The sequence below is a fragment of the Halictus rubicundus genome, chromosome 5 (genome assembly GCF_050948215.1).
Source record: "Halictus rubicundus isolate RS-2024b chromosome 5, iyHalRubi1_principal, whole genome shotgun sequence".
Taxonomy (NCBI): domain Eukaryota; kingdom Metazoa; phylum Arthropoda; class Insecta; order Hymenoptera; family Halictidae; genus Halictus; species Halictus rubicundus.
In genome coordinates, this window is record NC_135153.1 from 10,729,378 (window position 1) to 10,748,686 (window position 19,309).

The 19,309-nt window shown below is 46.8% G+C and overlaps 1 protein-coding gene across 5 annotated transcripts in view; it reads left to right on the forward strand.

Annotated features, from left to right (window-relative positions):
- Positions 1 to 19,309, forward strand: part of Siz (Brefeldin-resistant Arf-GEF family protein schizo) — an 81,031-nt gene that overhangs the window by 51,613 nt on the left and 10,109 nt on the right. For 2 of the 5 annotated variants that reach the window (XM_076788286.1, XM_076788287.1), the window contains exon 2: positions 8,197 to 8,583. The exons of the other annotated variants lie outside the window; for them this stretch is intronic. In XM_076788286.1, coding sequence (XP_076644401.1) covers positions 8,393 to 8,583 — 191 coding nt within the window. In that variant the 5' untranslated portion in view covers positions 8,197 to 8,392. The remainder of the gene's footprint in view (positions 1 to 8,196; positions 8,584 to 19,309) is intronic. 5 annotated transcript variants of the gene reach the window in all.

Below are 19,309 nucleotides of genomic sequence, written 5' to 3' on the forward strand. Positions count from 1 at the left end.
TCTGTAACTTTCCATCGTGTACCAACGCGCATGGCGCACCCGCCTAATCGTTTTACGTTGATCTCGAAGCGGCACGAATCGAGCGGTAGCGGAATTTTTCTATTTCGTGGCTCGATGTTCGAACGTTCGCGGATCGGATCGGATCGGACCTCGAGAAAAGTAGAAACGGCCAGCGACGATCAGACACGCCAGCCCAGCTTATGGCACGCGCGCCAAACCAACTTTCGAAGGCCGATTATCTCGCAGAAGGCTCTCCGCGCATGGAAAAATCGTGTTCCTCGTTTTCTATCTATTCTTTCGAGTAGACTCAGCCGACAAGTTGCCGAGTCTCGCGTTCGCGACGAGATTCGCAGTCCGATCGATATAGATAGTGACTTCTCGATATGAAGGGTGTCCCAAAATGACCTGACATTTTAATTTATTAATAAAACATTTTTTTTTAAGTATGAATGTTTTTATTTTAATATAACGTGCAAACATGGAGGTTGCGTGTGTGGAACACAATATCTGATAAATGGCTGCCTCGTCCCTGTCTGCAAACGTTCACTCTTTCGACGAAATTTTCGATAACAGTTTGGCATAATTGCGGACTAATTTCAGTAATACTGCGTCCAATTGCTTCCTTGAGCTCCGGAATGGTCTGTGGATCATTGGCATACACTTTTCCTTTCAGGACACCCCAAAGAAAAAGTCCAATGGCGTCAAATCGCACGATCTTGGTGGCCAATTCACATCGCCGCGGCGCGAGATAACACGACCACGAAACTTCGTCTGCAGTAACTGCATTGTTTCGCCCGCAGTGTGGCATCTTGTTGTTATCATGTCACGATAACGAACACCAGTGACGGTAACCGCATTTCCAGCAGCATTCTAAAAAAAGTACGGGCCAATCACTCCTCGAACCGAAAATCCGCACCAAACGGTGGCTCGTGGTGGATGCATGGGAAGCTGTTGAATCACTTGTGGATTTTCGTTCCCCGAAATTCATCACTGATCGCTGCAAATGATTTTCCGAGATGGTGCGTTACGATGACCAAAATCCGTGCGGACTTTTCGAACCGTCTCTGCAAAGTTTTCACCATTTTTCTAGTGAATTTTCACCATTTCTACGCGTTGCTCGATCGTGTAATTCTCCACGACTAAATCTCAATACTTCCTGATGCCAGTTGCCAAAGATTAGTACTCTGTGCTCACCACAAAAAAGAAAAATGGCGCGCAATTTAAAATGTCAGGTCATTTTGTGACTTCATGTCAACAACACGGGTCTTGCCAGCGTTGTGTATCGTGTTAGGTTTGCACTTCTCGGCGTCCGAAGCTTCACGGGGTATACCCCGCGGTAGTGGGGATAGTTCCGCGACGTTTATCATCCAGGCCTTGGCGACATATACAGAGAAATCATTATATATCTTCAGCGGGCCCGAACGATCGTTACCGGATCCTTGAAACGTTTAACGATCATCAGCCGCTCGATTTTCGTCGACGCCGGCGCCGACGTCGGCTTCGCGTCTCGTCTAGGTAGCACAATAGGGCTGCGAATTAAACGAATAAAGGTGGACGACACGCGTAATTAAAGGTTAATCGAACCGACGAATGTCGTCCGTGGGAACGGGCCGGTCTCGAGGCCCAGCTCTCATTGTCAGACCCTCGAGCAACGTTCCCGACGCGATCGCCGTCGCAAATTGATTCGCAAAGATCGGCGACGACTCGTCGCGTCGCGTCGCGTCGGTTCGTTCGATGATCGAGTCGATCGGCCGACCGTGGTGTCTCGCGCGAGATTCTCCAAGACCTTTTCGGTCTTTTCCTTATTTTTCGACGGTGCGCGTAGGCTCGCGATCAACCAGAACCTGTTTTCTATTTATACGACCGCGTCCGCTCGATTAATTCGTCGTTCGAGTCGCGCAAACGTCTCGCGAATCCGCTCGTAAATCGTTGCGCGAGTAGTTTACTTGGTTTTCGACGGCTTCGTCCGCGCCGGACCAAACCGGACTGAACAGGTGTAACGAGTTCGCTTTGCTCCGGCGAACGATTGTCTCCGGGAACGGGAGATTTATCCTCGAACAGTTCCCAATTTTCCCCGAAGAGCTAGCAGATTCGGCAACAGAGTTTTCCACTTTCCTCCGTACAAGGGATTTCGTAATCAACCCTTAGCACTCGAGTGATGACTCTGAAGCGTCGCGGAAAATTGTTCTGGCATCATTCCGAAGAAATTACATCAAATATTACGCAATATTTGTTACATTACAAAATTTGTATTCAATAGATTACGAAACATTTAAATATCATACGTGGAAATCGGATCAGTTTCGTACGAACAAAATGAAAATATTCTAAGACTGATTTAGTTTTAGAATTAAAATAGCGCCGAGTGCAAAGGGTTAACTCCTAGCACTCGAATGGCGACTGTAAGGCGCCACTAAAGATTGCTGTATCATTATTCAAAATATTTTTTACATTATCAAATCTGTTTGTATTTAATAAATTACTGAACACTTCAGAATTGTAGAAGGGAAATATTCTAGGTGGGAAGAAATGTTTCGTTCCGGAGTTAAAATAGCTTCGAGTGCAAAGGGTTAACACTAGAACCACCGAGCAATAAATGCGACTGACGTATATCGCTTTGTAACAGTGATCATTCAGACTTCATACAACTTTTATCGTAATATGTGCTTCGACGAAGAGGTTCGTTAAAAAATTTCCGATGAAAACATTTTTACAATATCAGTAATTGTGAAAGAAAAAATTAGGAACCAGTCATTCTGACTGGTCCGGTAGTTCTAGTGTTAAACTGCGGATTTGTACAAAATAGAAATGATCTGCATCGATAACAAGATACAAAAACCATTTAGGAATTTGTGTCATTTAAAATTAGAAGGGATTGAAAAAATTCATTCAGTCCGTTTTACTTATCAACTCGTCCCCGTGACGAATGCACAAAATCCGCAATTCAGTCACCACGGTGCAAATTAATTTACCGTAGGTAGAAGAATATTACTTTCGGCCAGGATTTCAGTGAAATTTGCCACCGTGCGGCGGACAGACTGTCACGGAGATGGGCGGTCGTTTGCACAGGCTAATCTCGTTTCCCATCGAATCTCGGAAGAGACGGTACCCGCCGCAGGTGTAGCCTGGAATGGGTTAACCTTTGGCGAATCGACGGTGACCTCTCCGCCGCGGATGTCGTGCTGGTGCTCGCGCGTACAGACGAGCGCCGAGCTTTCTCCCGATGACTGACTTTTACTTTTGCCACGGGCACATCGAAGACCTCGAGGGGGGCCTAACAACCGGCCAACAACCGTTTATGCCTTGTACCTTATTCCTTGTGCTTATGGCTCTGTAACGAACGCGTGACCCGCGCGCAACCTGTCCCCGCCGCCGCCGCCTATAGCTTAACAAACCGGAAGAGCAGTCGACTTCGGGAGACATTGTGAAAAAGCCGTAGGGAAGGCTAGGAATTTTCTGGGACTCGACCGGTATCGGAGGAGAGACAATTTGTCGAAGTGGCATTTCGCGTAAACGCGAATTCGTTATCGCGACACGAATTAGCATGCGTGAAAGTGCACCACCCGGTTAGTGGAACGCGATAATTTTTCCACCGGCAGAGTTCACTGGTCAGAGGCACGGTGTCCAGGGGAAAAAACCGTTCGAAACGATTTCTGTTGCCTATTTTCGTTCCCGGTATTACCCTGACCCGTCGGATGGCCCGCGGTGCCATTTCATGACGCGAACGGTTTATCGTGGAATACGAGTGTCGTATACAGCAGTCCCGTTCGGCAAGCCCGCGAACATAACTGAGAGCACTGTGACGTCAGCGGGAAAAATATTCTCATAGGCCGTACCATCGGAAGGAGGCTTTCTTTGCCCGCCAGGTCGCTTATGGTCGGGGAGCCAAATTCTCTGCCCGCACGGGCCACAGCTGAACTGATATACAGCACCGAATCGGTTGTTTCTCGAGTTGAGGGTACACTGATTTCTCCATATACACTCCTGGACAAAAAGATAGCACAAGTGTGCTATCGTTTAGTTTTCAAGGATAAATCAAGAATTCTCTAAATTCTACAAATGGTAGGTAAATATCATCTTACGGTTATAAATTAAATAGCGGTAAACTGGAACTACGCTGTCCGTACTTGTATTTATTAACCCTTTGCACTCGAGTGGTGACTCTGAAGCACCACTAGAAATTATTGTGGTATTATTTCAAAGAAATTACGAGAAATTTTACAAAATGTTTGTTACATTACAAAATTGGTATTTAACAGATTACTGAACATTTAAATATTATATGTGGAAATCGGATCAGTTTTGCATGAATAAAATGAAAATATTCTAAGACGGAAGAAAAATTTAGTTTTAGAATGAGAATAGCGCCGAGTGCAAAGGGTTAACAAAAACCTGGTAGCGGAGGTCGAAATGATAGCGCATGTTAATAAATGAAGCATTTATTTAACAAAAATTAAACATTTGTGTAGCAAAAATGACATAAGTTGAAACAAGTACTATATTTCTCAGTAGTGTGTAGGACCTCTCTGATTTTCAATGACCTCGATCAGTCTTTTTGACAAAGAATTAAACAAGTTACGAATACGACGAACATTTCTCGGATTAGTTTCAACTCCTGCTTTCTGAGCAATTTCACGTGATGTGAGACACGAGTTCGATGCAGCACGCAAAACGGCACGTTTTTCTCTAAATAGTAAATTATAAATAACTTTATGACTCCTCTGCACAGTTTTTGCAATTTTTGACATGGAGAACTTTTCTTTTCTTAATTTCAAGATAACTTGTATTTCTTCTTTATTTAATTTTTTGCCGCGTCCCATTTTGTTCAATGATGATTGGAAATTCTACCAAGACTGAGTGCCTACGCTATGTTTGTATGACTCGAAACGCAGAAACAGTGAGAAATCTTAATAGAAAGTCAAGTGTGCTATCATTTCGCCGACCTCTGCTACACGAGTTTTGTTGATAAATACAAGTACGAACAGAGTAGTTTCAATTTGTCGCTATACAGGGTCATCCGTTTTTAAACGGCCAAACGTCAACCAGCTATAGAGGACCCCAAATGAAACAACTTTCACCCCTAACACTTTTTCTGATTCGGTCTTGATTTTTAGATAATTGCAAAAACCCGTCATTTTTTGCGTTCACTTAAGATTAAATATATTAGGACTGCAATTATGTATCTTGATGATTTTTCCTTTGTTTGGTTTAAAATAAATAGGGGCATCTTTTTTATTCAGTCAACTTTTTTGTATAACCTTTGGATCTTGGTTTTTTTGGCATGGGGCACGCCGTGGAGACTGAATGAAATAACTTTGAATCAAAAAAAGTGTTAGGGGTGAAAGTTGTTCCATTTCGGGTCCTCTATAGCTGGTTGACGTTTGGCCGTTTAAAAACGGATGACCTTGTATAATATACTACCGTGAGACGATGTTTACGTACCATTTGTAGAATTCAGAGAATTCTTGATTTACCCTTGAGAACTAAATGATAGCACGCCTGTGCTATCTTTTTGTCCAGGAGCGTATGTAGCCGAGGCCTGAATGATAAACTTTTTTGTTCCACTACCGCGAGGTATACCCCGTGAGAGGCCTCGGACGCCGAGGAGTGTAAACATAACACAGCTCGGGTATGCCTCGGGTATGACCCGTGTTGCTGACATATATCGAGAATTCACTGTATATCTCAAAGCGCATCCAGAGGACCCGAAATTTCCCTGGAAAAATAAATCGTTTCGAGTCGAGTGAGTAATCGAGGGATGCGCGCGTGACGCAGAGCCTCCGGCCGAGGAAAGGCGAAAAAGACAAAGAACGGATCGGATCGGAATTCCTGTTGTGTAAATTGACCTCTATTCGGAGTCGGGCTCGGCGCGGCGCGGCGCGGCGCGGCTCGGCTCGGCGGAATAGCGAGCGGAGCGTGGACGGTGCTCGGCCATACGCGCGCGTTCAAATCACCGGTGGGAGGCCTCTGCGCCACCTTTCGTTTGACTTTGACAGTTCCATTATGGTATCGAAGCTAACGGCAAACAGTACGGTGGCCGACAGCGACGTTCGCAGTGAATCGAGTCTCGCGCGCGCGCGCGCCTCGTTGCACGCTCTACGATACACGCTTCGCGTTCACGTCAGCATGTCTCGAGGTACTCGACCGGTTGCGGTTGTTCGGTTCGCGATTCGCGATGGATATCGCCGAGACGAGCGTTGTTATCGAGCCGAGTTCTCGCGAGATATCGTGGAATCGTGTCGCGCCGACGTTTTCATCCCGACTCCGGCGGGCCAGACGGTGTTTCGCGACAAATAATGCTCGAGGAACGGCGGGGCCGAGTCGATGGAATCGACGTTGTTCGAGTGCCCTGATCGATTCCGTGTCTGGGAGTCGCTGCCGTCGACGACGACGACTTCTTCGTTTCTCCGTTTGCTCTGTTCACTTTGTTCAACTCGACGCCGTTCGACGCGAGTTCGCTTAATTGGCAGAATCGACGTCGTGTTCCGACGACTCCGCTCGGCCGTTAGCCTAATTTTTTTCGGGCAACGGTTCGCCGAAACGAGCTCGTTCGGTGAACCGTGCTCCGCGGTACAGTATTCGTAATTATCGTCGCAACCGTCCGGTTCTGTGCCGCATCGACGCATTCTGTGACGACAAAATTCATAGAGAGAGAGAGAGAGAGAGAGAGAAAATTCTCGAAAAAATGAAATCGGCCGACGCTCGGCGAGAGGCCGGGAGCGATAATTATTTTTAACGCGAAAAACACGCGCGATAACGAGCTGTCGGGGAAAACGAGTTTAGATAATATTCGAATCCGGCGAACGGAGAAATTAGAAAACGAATTTCACAGGCGATTCGACCGGTCGCGGTCGGGCACAGGCCAAGTTTCACGCTGTTATCCTTTGGGATCGCGTTTCACGGTGTCTTTCCTCCTTCTCTTTTTCTGTCGGCTCGACGTGAAACCGAGCGGGAATCGCCGATCGTGGGGAACCGCTCATCGTTATTCCGGAGCTTTTTCGTATACGTGAGTCCCCGATACCGCGGCGAACAGGAACGAACGGTACCCGTTGACGCGTTCTAGTTGCACGAACTAATTGGGATTTTCGCCTGGCGAGTGGCCACGCAACTCGATCGAACGCGCCGGACGCGCGGAGATAATTACCGGTCGGGAACGCCTCGGATGGCTCGCGAGATTATCAGACTGCGGAGCGTTGCGCGAATCCTCCCGATTTTCACGGCCGCGAAGACAAGGGAGCACAGTATACGAAGGCGAGAAGCACGGTTTAGATTCGGTTAGCGCGAAAGAAGTTGCACGGCCGGAGAGTCGAACGTAAACTTCCTCGACGTTACGAAACTTTTCCGTGTATCGCGGTAACGATCGAAACGGCGAGCACAATTAAGCATCGTAACCGGTGGGCTAATTAGCCGCGGAAACGTTTTCACAATGCTGGCGGCGCTGCTCGAGCGCGAAACACCGAAGAAGATTTTAATTCGACGCGCCGCTGTGCTCGGTTCGCTCCGCCGCGAACCAGGATCATCTTACGCAAAACCTTTCTCCGTTTGTCTTCGATGGAAAATTCGCGATTCGTTTGTTCGCTGGGAATGAAAACGATTCGCTGTTCTCGAATCGATCTTGCGTGGTCGCGCTTCTTCTTCGCATCCGCCGGGGGGGGGGGGGGGGGGAAACTATAGCGGCGCAAATGGAAGTAGGATTTTCCTCGCGTTCCGTTCCGTTCCGTTTGGCCGGTCGAATGGCGGCCGACCGCTTCCGCGACCGTTGTCGCGTGCGTTTCGCTGGATCGCGTGCCCGCGCATATTAATCGAGCGTCGTTAGAAAGTTCCGATCGGTTCTCAATTAACCGGAAAAGAGGGCCGAGTGAAAACGACCCGGCGAGTCGGTTCGCATCGGGTCGAATCGGACGGTCGCTCTGGCCCGATCGGCTCTGTTATCTCGACGAATTTAATCGCTACCAATTTATTCATATATCGACTCGTATATCTCCCGAGACTGTTCGAACTTGCGTTGCACGAGCGCGACTCGTTTATCAATTTTAATTATCTCGAGTGCAAGATTTAACGGGTCGATGTCGAAATCGCTCGCGAAATTGTCGGATATTTCGATCGCCGCTTACGAGGACGGAATTTTCCGTCGAGAGCTGCTGCGCGAAAAGTCGCCTTGTCGAAAACTAAAACTGCTTTGTCCCTTGGAAACAGGTCCGTTGGGTACCGAAACGTACCTCGGATAATCGGACGCATCGGACATCGGCGTTGAAACTTTGAGACCAAAGAGTACCGGACGCGGAGGCGGGTTGTTCGTCAGGAAAATGTACCGCGTGATCGCGAGTGAACACAGTGAGACCGCGTCCGGCGATTGCGATCGCGATCGGTTCGGTGAACAGTGAAACCGACGATGTTCACGATGATCGAGCCCAGGAGCGATAGGGTGCCGGCCGGCCAGAGCAAGCATCAGTGTTATCAAGTGATAAGGACCACGAGGGTGCACCAAAGTTCGAGGAGCTCCAGGATGGTCACCGTTCAGGAGAAAGTCATCAGGTCTCGACTGCAGTTGGGATACTCGACGCCCACAAACTTCATCAATCGGTATTTATCTCCGATCGGAATCGATTCCGGGGTTTGTCGGAAGGACACGCCTTTGGGGCGTGATCGCTCGATCCGATGGGCGGTTTAGCGGCCGTTGACTTCGTAACGAACGATACTGGGAAACATGGTAGACTTTCGTTCGGTGTATCGTTGGGAACTCGGAAGCCGTCTCGCCATCTTTGTTGCGTAAGAAAGGGTGGCTTTTGCCTCGGTGTCCTCGAGCGAACACCATTTTTAACACTATGCCGTTCGGTGACACCACCTTAGTACCCTGTGAAAATTTTCATTAAACAAAAGTCAAACAAAAGAATTCTGATTACAATTTCGGTAGAATCGCAGACTGCCAACTCCCGAGCTCCCAACGATACTCTCTTTCGATCTCGACTCGTGCTCGTCCCTGATCCTACTGCTCCGACAACGAAAGGTTAAACTTCTCGTCCACCCACGGAAGAGAGGTGAATTTCGATTTGGTCTGTCATCGTATTCAAATTTTTCAAATTTGATACGGCGGTCGCGCAACCAGTGCGTGTCCCAATTCCCCGCATCTTCCGGAAGATAGCTCCCCCCGGCCCCGAACTCGAGTTACGGGAACAGCTTCCGGCTATTTTATGGAAATTTTTCATCGGAGAGGAACCCTTTTCATAGACGGCTCTCGGCTATAACTTATTCACGGTTAATTAGATGCATAAAAGGGAGCCGGGCGTAGGATCTTTCGCTCGTGGATCGCGTTCCCACGCGGCGACCCGAGTCGATCCGTGCCGGCCTCTTCGCAAATCTTCCCTGCTAATCCTTGAGCCGAGTCTGGCCGGGAAACTTGGTCGCCGATACTCGAACAAAGACGAGAGATGGCTTAGGGTATTATTGCTAAATCCGGAACACCGAGTAGCTGCTCAGTGTCCTGTCTCGCAACGACACCTACAATTTTCTTTTTCCTTCTCTTCGACACCCTACTGCAAACGTACTTGTGCAGATTGTAATTTATCGGTCGTTCTTGGAAGCAGTTGGAACCACTTGGCAATCTGTATTTTCCATTGAGAATTTTCACTTTCTTTTATTCAATTGTTTTTTAAGTTGTGTAGTACATATGTATGTTTTTCGCTCTTAAATGTCGCATAACTTTGTTAATATTGGATTATACTACTTGAACTTTTTTTTGAGAAGTTAGAACAATTGGTTCGCTACATAACGTAAAAAAAAACGTTCGATTAAAATTGCAATTGGTCGAAATTGCAGGGAAGGTACCAAAAGTTGTATTTTGAAACTTTTCTATGCGGGCTTACATTAAAAATGTAAGAAGTACGTTTTGTAAATCTGTATCAATTATACATATTCTGAGTATTTCATGTAAATCGGTCAACGTCGCAATGGGCTACAAACGTTTAACTATGAAAACTGAACGGTGAAAGTCGAGGAATTTTGGCCTTGTCAGGGAATTTCGCCTTTATGTGGTCATTTTGAAACATCTGTAGCTAATTGCCTCCTTGACCGATTTTGATAAAATTCTCTGAATATGTTTAACTCATACAGATCTACAATTCGTGCTTTCTACATTGTCAATGTAGTCCACATAAAGAAGTTGCAAAATACAACTTTTAGTATTTCCTCTGCAATTTCGACCAATTTCAATTTTTGTAAAAAATCTTTTTTACATTATGTAGCAAACCAATTGTGCTAACTTCTTAAAAAAATTCAAGTCGCACGGTCCAATGTTAACAAAGTTATACGATTCTTAAAAGCGTCCGAATATTAGTGGGAGTCGCTGTACATACTTTAACAAAAGTCGTGAAGATAAACAGCTATTCGATAATGTTGTATTTACGAAATTGTACGCAGAAATTTGACCGACGGTGGTAGGTTTAGTGTTAAGGTCAACATTAATTCTTGCACCGTGAGGCGTGGTTTCTCAGCCCCGAGTGGGCGTGGTTTGGTTGCTCCCGATTCCAGCGGAACCAGGGCAACCGGTCGGTCTGTTTGGCAATCGGCTTGCGTCGGATCGGTATCGACTTCCGAGAAGAGGAAGCGAGAAGAGCAGAGAGAGAGCGAGAGAGAGGGAGAGAGAGAGAGGAAGAGTGGTTCGTTGGCTTCCGTCGGCCGGAAGAACCACGCGCACCGTCTCGAATTCATTAAAGGAATTATTAAAGCGTGCTGTGCTACCGGTTCTCTATCCGCGGCGGGTTTCGACTAATTATCATCGAGCAATTAACAACCGTTGATTGCCATTAACGGTGCGCGGAGAGTGTGCCTCGGATCCGACACGATTCCACCTCCGTGAAATAATGTTCTCGGGCGAGGAACGCGACCGCGACCGCGACCGCGACTGACACCGTCGCGGCGACCACGAGGCTGCGACCGAACCAGCACCAGCACCAGAACACGAGGAAAATCGCGGGAAATTTGATTAACCCGGAATATCCGACGCGTTCTCCTCGTTCGGGTTCTCCATAAATCCGTGTGGATCTCCGCGAGGCTTTTCGCGCGAGTTATACCGCGAAACGAGAGTATGAATAATGCAGACGTTCGCTCCGCCGGGTTTTTTCAGCTCGAATCGGCCCCGTGCACCGTTTCTTTGCGCCGGGCCTCGCTTCTTCGAATGGTGGATTTATTTTCTATTTCCTTTTCATTCGCCGGCCGGGGCCGTGCGGCTCTTTTCAAGGGACCCGTCTCCGGCCGGTGGAAACTCGGATTCTCAACCCTTTCGCCTCGGCGAAAGACGTCGCGCGCGCATAGACCAGAAAGTCGTGAAACCGGGGAGACGTCGGAACAAGAAGGAAATAACGAGAGAGCCCCTAGCCGGCGAGACTCCCGTTGAACGTCTCCGACCGAATCCGCTGAAGCGGCCGACAATTCCAGAAACAAATCTCGAACAAGATTTTCGTTTCGCGCGCACCAGTAAAACCTAACGACGCTCAGTTGCGGACAATCGCCTCGTTTCTCGTTGCTTCGCCATCGAATCGTCCCTCTGTATTTTTTTATCAGTCTCTGGAAACGTACACCTACTACTCCAGCGTGCAACAAACTCGATCGATAAAGGTACAGTTTGCTCTTCGGAACAGAGATAAGTCTCCTGCACGGAGTTGTCGCAGACGCGTCAAATCAGGAGTCTAATGATAAAGCGTGAAAGTGTATCGTAAAGTCGGCTGCAATTGCTAGGGAAATGGCCACGTAAATGTTTCCCGGAGCAGTATTCTCGCAAAGTGTTCCATTGACGAGAGAGAGAGAGAGAGAGAGAGAGAGAGAGAGAGAGAGAGAGAGAGAGAGAGAGACGCGTTCGACCAGCCGCGGTAGAAAAAACACGAAGCCAGGTGCATGTTCCGAGGCACTTTACGGCAAGAGTTCGCGCGTGTGCGTTCGTACGTGCGCGTTGTGTGCGTCGAGCACGCGTGCACCATGGTACTACGAAGCGGCACGAGTCCCGAAACACCCGACAGGCAGATGTTCAGACTCTTGTGCGGCTTTGATGCCACCCCGACTCCAATTTATTTCTTTTCCTACGATAAAGAGCGAGAGAGAGAGAGAGACGAAGAGAGACAATGGCCGCCCTCGAAACGCGCATACCATCCCACCATCCGCATCGAGGAACGCAACGTCCCTTCTGCTTCGACTCGCTCGCGTTCCTCGCACGGTTTACTACTGTTTTCTCGGATAGAGGCTCATCCGGTTCGGGGTTCCATAGAGGTAGCCTCGCATTGTTACGTCGACGCAGGCTCTCGGAACCGTTCCTTCGCCGGCAGGTAGTTCCGTTTCCCGCGACCTACCCTCCCCGCAGATGGGTATATGTACAGGGTGTATAAAAATTACATGTCACGACCACCATAGCGTGATTCTGCACCTCTAGATCGGTGGAAATCTGTTTAAAAAATGCACCGCAAAATTCACCTTGACCTTGGGAATCAAGGTCAAAGTGTCGAAAAATTTTCTTTTATTGCATCGTATAGTACTGATCACACAAAATTTTTCGATACTTTGACCTTAAGTTTCGAGGTCAAAATGAATTTTGCGGTTCATTTTTTTCACAGATCTCCACCGATCCGGAGGTGTAGAATCACGCTACGATGGTCGTGACATATAATTTTTATACACCCTGTACATACGTAGTTCCATCGCACTTTCGCAGCAGGCAACAATCTACGGATTGACCCCGGGACAACGGAAACACACCTTGGTTTCTGAAAGTGTGCCACCGAGGACCGTCCCTCGGACGCAAAATACACACATACTCTGCTAAAGCTGTACATAGCTGCACGGTTCATTGCGTGATTGAATTCGGCGCCACTGCTTCTTGTATGCAAGAGGAATTGTCAACGCTGGATTGCCGGAGCGAGTCAATTTGACTCATTTACGATTTCATTGCTATATACAGGGTGTTTCACCTAACTCGAGCATCTAAAATATCTCGCTTGTATTTGAAAACATTAGTTGGTTCAGACGGGCAAATATATGATAGGCATAAAAGTTTGTTCAAGGTTATATTTTTCGAGATTTCAAGGTCATCGAAGTTCTTTTAAATGGAATGATATATTTTTATTATCGCTATACGATGGCCAAGGTCAAGACGAATCCAACGACCCGCAATATTATGGCCTCCTCGTGATCTTGAGTACGAGATCTCATAAGAGTAGGACACTTGATGTAAATAGTGAAATAACGATGACACGACCCCCTACGGTTTCAAGAAATGTTATTGAACCTTGATTAATGACGGTAAATACTGAAAAAAACAATTTTTTTTAACATATGCTAGTTTTCAACCCTTTGCACTCGAATCTATTTTAACTCCAAAACCAAACATTTCTTCCGATCTACAATATTTCCCCTCTATATATTTTTTTTCATGCTATACATACAAAAATGGTGCAATTTACTCGTACAATACCGAAATGTTTAGTAATTTATTAAATACAAACAAATTTAGTAATGTAAAAAATAGTTTGAATAATGATACAGCAATTGTTAGTGGAGCCTTACAGTCGCCATTCGAGTGCAAAGGGTTAATAGAATGAGAAGGCAGGTATCCGATCGCCCTCGTTATCAGACGATACCACCAATCTGTCAGAGGGAATCACTGACTGACCAGATACAGTGAGTTCTCGATACACATATGTCAACACCACGGAAAAGTTTCCGACGAAGATCCCCGAGGGGTATCGAAACGAAAAGTGGCGAGAGGCGAAAGTGAACGACGCGGGCGATCATCGTCGACGGTTTCCCGTCTCGACGGAAAATTGTCGGGCCGAAACACAAAAAGGCGGGCGCGCGCTCCGGTCTCGCCGAGCCTGTGCTCTCGATAAATCCTCTCGCGCTGCGCGTCGTCGCGCGCCTCGCCGGCGACTTCTATTGTGCTATGGCGACAAGCGGCGTTTGACTCGGACGCGACGCCCGCGCTCAGCCAGAGCTTGAGACAATGAACGACGCCCGAAGGGTTGAAAGAGATAGTCTAGGGCGAGGGGGGGGCGAGGGGGCAGGGGCCACTCGTTCGTTCCGACCAAGACAAAACCCTCAGACGCGAGCTGGTAGCGGGAACGAGAGCGAGCGAGCGCATCAGCTGCCACTTGGACACGCGCCATAGAAACCTCCGCTGTGTTTCCGTCCTCCAGACTTTTTCCTTTCTTCCTACCTTTCCTTCCTTCCTGCCTTCTTCCCTTCCAACCTTTCTTTTTTCCCTTTTCTCTGTCCCCTCTCCTCTATAGCGGGTTCTCTCGAGCGGAATAGACTCGCGCGCGCCGTGCCGCGCCGGTCCTCGACAATTATTCTTTACGATCTTCCGTTGATTACGGGGGCAACGTTGTTTCGAGTTACGGCGCTCGCGCGGCCTCCAGATTTTGATTACGGACAACGAGGTTTCCTCGAGGTCGCGTTCATTTATTCTTCGCGCTAACGAGCGCTGACCTCCTCCGAGTTCAACGAATTCTTTTGGCAGCCGCGTTCCTCGAGTTCGCCGGCCGAAAATAACCCTCGAAGTCGAGGGAATCCAGAGTAAAATTTGATCGCGTGTTCCGTCCTGTTTTGCATTTCGAAACTATAGTCTGTCCAACCAGACGAGCCTGTGAAGCACTGAGGAAGGTAGCTTCGCCTCGTTTGGCAGACTGTAAGGTAAACGTCTCAGTGGCTGACCATGTCCCGGTATCCGGACAGTAATGCAAATTTCATTTATTTTTTAGTTACTTGTTAATGTAATTAGAAATCGAAATTAGTAGCATAAAGTAGAAACGCTCGTTAATATACATTAAAATAATCATTATATAAAATTAAAACGGATTAGTTAAAAATTATTACTTCGAAACACGTGTCATATCTATAACAAATCGTGAAGAATTTCTGAAGCTTTTACCAAGAAATCTTGCTAATTTATTAAGGGAATGTTTCACTATATCTGATATTTTATGTTACGAGAACGAATTAATGAAATAGATATACTTTAATATGTAAAGCAAATATTCGAACGTGCAAGAAAATTAATTTTTTTATTATAAAATTATAAGATTTACACATTGGGACAACAGTTTCCTGAATGTATCAGTAGAGGACCGTTGTGTTGTGCAGTAATTGAAAATATCGAGGACGGAATTATGTTATATAGTAAATTATAATAAATAATATTTCTACATCTGTATATTTCTGATATCTGTGTATTCGAAAATAAATATTTGAAAATAATGTAGCAGCATTTTAAAATTATTCTAACGTTTTTACTGTTTTAAAATACGCCTACCCATTTTTGTTATGAATGCATAAAAATCCGCAGTCTAGTAATTACATTGTATTAGCTTCCAAATTAAACAGAACTTGTTTAATTTTATGGTGGTTGCGCACGTCAAATAAAGAAATACCGTATCGGTGTTTCTTAACCGTCCGGATACTGGGACGTTTACCTTAGTTCTTTGTCGATTATTTTTCCGCTGAACGTTTACCGAGACACCGGTTGATCGAAGAGTCGAGAGTTCGTTTTACCCGCCGCGCGGTACCATAGAAAGAAAGAAAGAGAGAGAGAGAGAGAGAGAGAGAGAGAGAGACCGGGTATTTTTCACGATATCGCGGTTCGTTACGCGCATCGCGAGATCAACGTCACGTAATTAAATGGCGCCGCGTGCACGCTGCACACGGTACCGGGGCCCGATTAGCTACAGCCGAGTGCATTCGTCTGCGCGCTCGGCGTGCACAGTAAAACGACGCGACGCGACGTTCTCTTCGAAAACCGGAATTTTTCGAAATTAAACGCGAAGGAAAATATTCGTAGGAAATTAATTGACTCGAAATGAATCGGGACAGAAACGATTCTAGAGTCTCTCGGGTTTCAAAAGAATACACGCGCGTTCTCGTTCTTCGACGCCGCGATCCGAGCTGATCCGAGCTCTGGTTGTTGGCAGGTAACGCGATTCTCCCGTGAACTCGCGCGATTCGCGCCGGTGTACAGTTAAATCGTTAACGCGCTCGATTTAAATACAATTCCGTTCGCCGGGCTGCGACTTTTTCCTGCAATTACGTTTCGTTTAAGAACAAACAACCGTTCCGTCGCGTCGCGAGAATCGTGCGAAAGTGTTATAAAAGCCGGCTCTTTGTCCCTGGGAAAGCTCGGACCCCTCCGAACAACGAAGAAAGAAGAAAGTCCCCGCGCGGTTCTTCGCGACACGTTCCTCTTCATCGCCGGTCTGTCTCTTAGTTCGATCGTCTGCAAAATGAACCCTACACGATTCCAGAACGTTTCGCGGCTTTTTCAGACATTTTCAAAATATCCAGTCACGAACCGCGCCACCATCCTGCCGAGGTTGCAGCGAAAAAAGAAGAGTCGGTTCACCTTGGAAGTGGCAATACAGTGAATTCTCGTTACGAGTCAGTGCCAACCTTACAATTTAGAGTCAGTGGAACTACCCACACCACCGCGGTGAGGGATGTGCAACATTGTATCGGAGAAAGACATTTTCTCAGTCTTCTTGTCCGTATCGCTTAGTAGTCATAGGCTTTTATGGCGACGCTCGGCGACAACCTCAGATTTCGTCTAAGAGTCAGTCACCAGAACGGCGCAACTGACTCGTAACGAGAATTCACTGTATCGAGGGTGCTCGCCGAAATCCTGGCCCAAAAGTAACACTGTTAGAACCAACTTAACCCCTTGCCCTACAATATCGAGTCATACTTGTGACGAAGATTCTGAACACAGTCTGATAACTATGTATGTTATTAATTTCCTTTAACCCATTTGCATCATAAGGAAATATGAAAAGAAGGCCTTCATCACCAAACTTCTTTTTTATTATATTTAAGTACAAAAATGACTACAAGTGAAAGAACTTCATATTTCAGCATTAAAAGAAAAAATCAGAATTATCATTTTCATCTCCAAGAACACCCTCCATTTCTATTTGTTAGCTAACGAATAATGACAGTGACCAACAAAGTTGAGCGTATGCATACGGCTCCAGCGATAGTGACCAGGAAAATTGAGCGTATATATACGTTAATGATGCAAATGGGTTAAACCGTAATAAAATTCTATTTTGGCGTTGTTAACGTACAACTATCGAAGAACATGTAGGCATTCGATAGATATAAGTTTTCTGCTCTTTTTAGGAAATTACGAATTACAAAAAAGTTCTGATCACTGAAACCGTAAAATAAATCGTAGTGCAAGGGGTTAATATCTCTTACTTCATAACTTGTCGGTGCGAGAGGCGGGGAGTTTGTCAGCTGAGCCGTCGGCGCGACGGAATCCAATCACCGGCTAACTTTTCCGGGCTCCCGTCGCAGCCTGTAAACTGTAAACGCATTTCGCTTATCCGAAGGCGCATCTCGGCTCGTTACGCAACAACCTTAATTGACGAGGATTGCATAAGGCGTGGAAGGTTGAGTGTCACGGCCGACGACGCAGCGTGTATCGTCGTCGTCACCGCCATCCTGCCATCCTGGCATTCTGTCGCGTACCTGCTGACACTCGCGTGAAAGCCGATACACGGTGCTGCTGTTGGTGCACGCGGCTCGAGGGCTGCGCGAGAACAACCCTTCCCACGCACCCGCGCCACGCCAAGCCACGCCATTCGGGAAACAAGGTGTCTCGGGACGCTCGACCGACGAGTCCAGTCACGATTAACCCGTTTCGAAGCATGTATATTAAAAACGAAAGTTTTTTAAAAGATACATGGTTCCATTTTAAAAAATTAATTTAACTTTGAAATTTCCCCCACCGCCATTCGAGTCCCGAAAGAATTACACCATACGATTGTTCCCTTCATACCGAACAATTTTTGCAAACAAACTGCAGTGCGTCACGAGATATTTCCGTTTTCAGATAAACGAGATATCTTGTATAATCGACGGAACGTGAAATGTTTAAAGCATCAATGAGGGGAAAAATAAATCAATTCGGGTAGGGAAGGGAAAAATTCGAGAGTGAAATTTCGCTCGGAACATAAACGACTCAGGTTGCCCACGGGGGGCTTAAGAGCCAAGGGTAGTCACGTGACTTTTGCTCTGTATTATCGATATTATGAATACTGACGCCAGAAACGTGCTTCAAGTTTTTCGCTTTATTTCACAGAGAATCAAGACAAAATGTAGCTCAATTTGTAGTTGGAGATATTTTCTAGTGCACATCATTTTTGGCCTACTTCTAACGCTTATATTACCAAACATCTACATAATCTCGGCAGCTCCCGATCAGCACGCACTAGATCGAACCTTCCTCTTTCGAATGAGCCCTCTACCAGCGACAAAATATTCTTATATAAGGACGAAAACTTGAGTCACGTAAAACCATTTTTCGCCTATTTTTGTCGGTAACCTGGTCACTCCACCTTATCGCGGGACTCTGAGCGTCCAGTTGGAATGTGAATGAGCTTGAACTTATGAGCTTCCAGTTGAACTTAATTGTTTCGAATCGAGTCTGAGTGCTTCCAATTGAGTTTTGAGTGCTTTCACTTGAACTTAAGAACCTCCGATCGAATTTACGAAGCTTCCAAGCGTACTTTGGAGGTCGTAGTTGCATTTGAAAGCTTTCAGTTGAATCTGGTATCTTCCAGTCGAGCTTAGGAGCTTCCAGTTGAACTTATGAACTTGTAGACGAACGCGAGTGCGACCAGCTGAATTTTGAGTGGTTCCACTTAAATCTAGGAGCTTGCAGTCGCGGCGGATTCTTTCGATTCGTTCGGCAAACGAAGCTAATTTTGACGACGCGTGCGCTCGCGTTCAACGATTGCTAACACGAATTCCAGCACAGCGTATTGTACAATCGCAGTTTGACTACCTCCAAGGAAATCACGAGACCACCAGGTCGAGACACGTGTGTGTGGTCGAATCTGCTCGAAACGTTCGCCGTTAAACTTCAAAACGAAACTTGCGATCTAGGCGAGAAACGGAGCTGGTTGTCGGTCGGTAGGAGAGTCGTTGAACGAGGTTTCCACGCGTCGTTCGTCGCGGCGAAAAAATCTCGAAAGAACCTGCGGCTTGAGCGAGGCGAGGGAGAACACTCTCCGACGCGAACTTGCGGATAGAAGAGAAGGGTTGGCCCGAGCTCGAGCGGCTCTGCAGGTGCATAAAACATGAGACTGCGATCTCTCTGTTCCCGCGTTTCTCGTAAACCTCTGGACCGGGTATTAAAGGGAAAACAAGTTAATCGTGGAACGAATAGCGGCCGAGTCATTCGAGAAACTCGGAACACAACAAATTGTTAACTGTTCCGAACGAGAAAACAGGACGCGGAACGTTTCTTTCGCGCTCGTTGCTCGTGCGTTCGTCG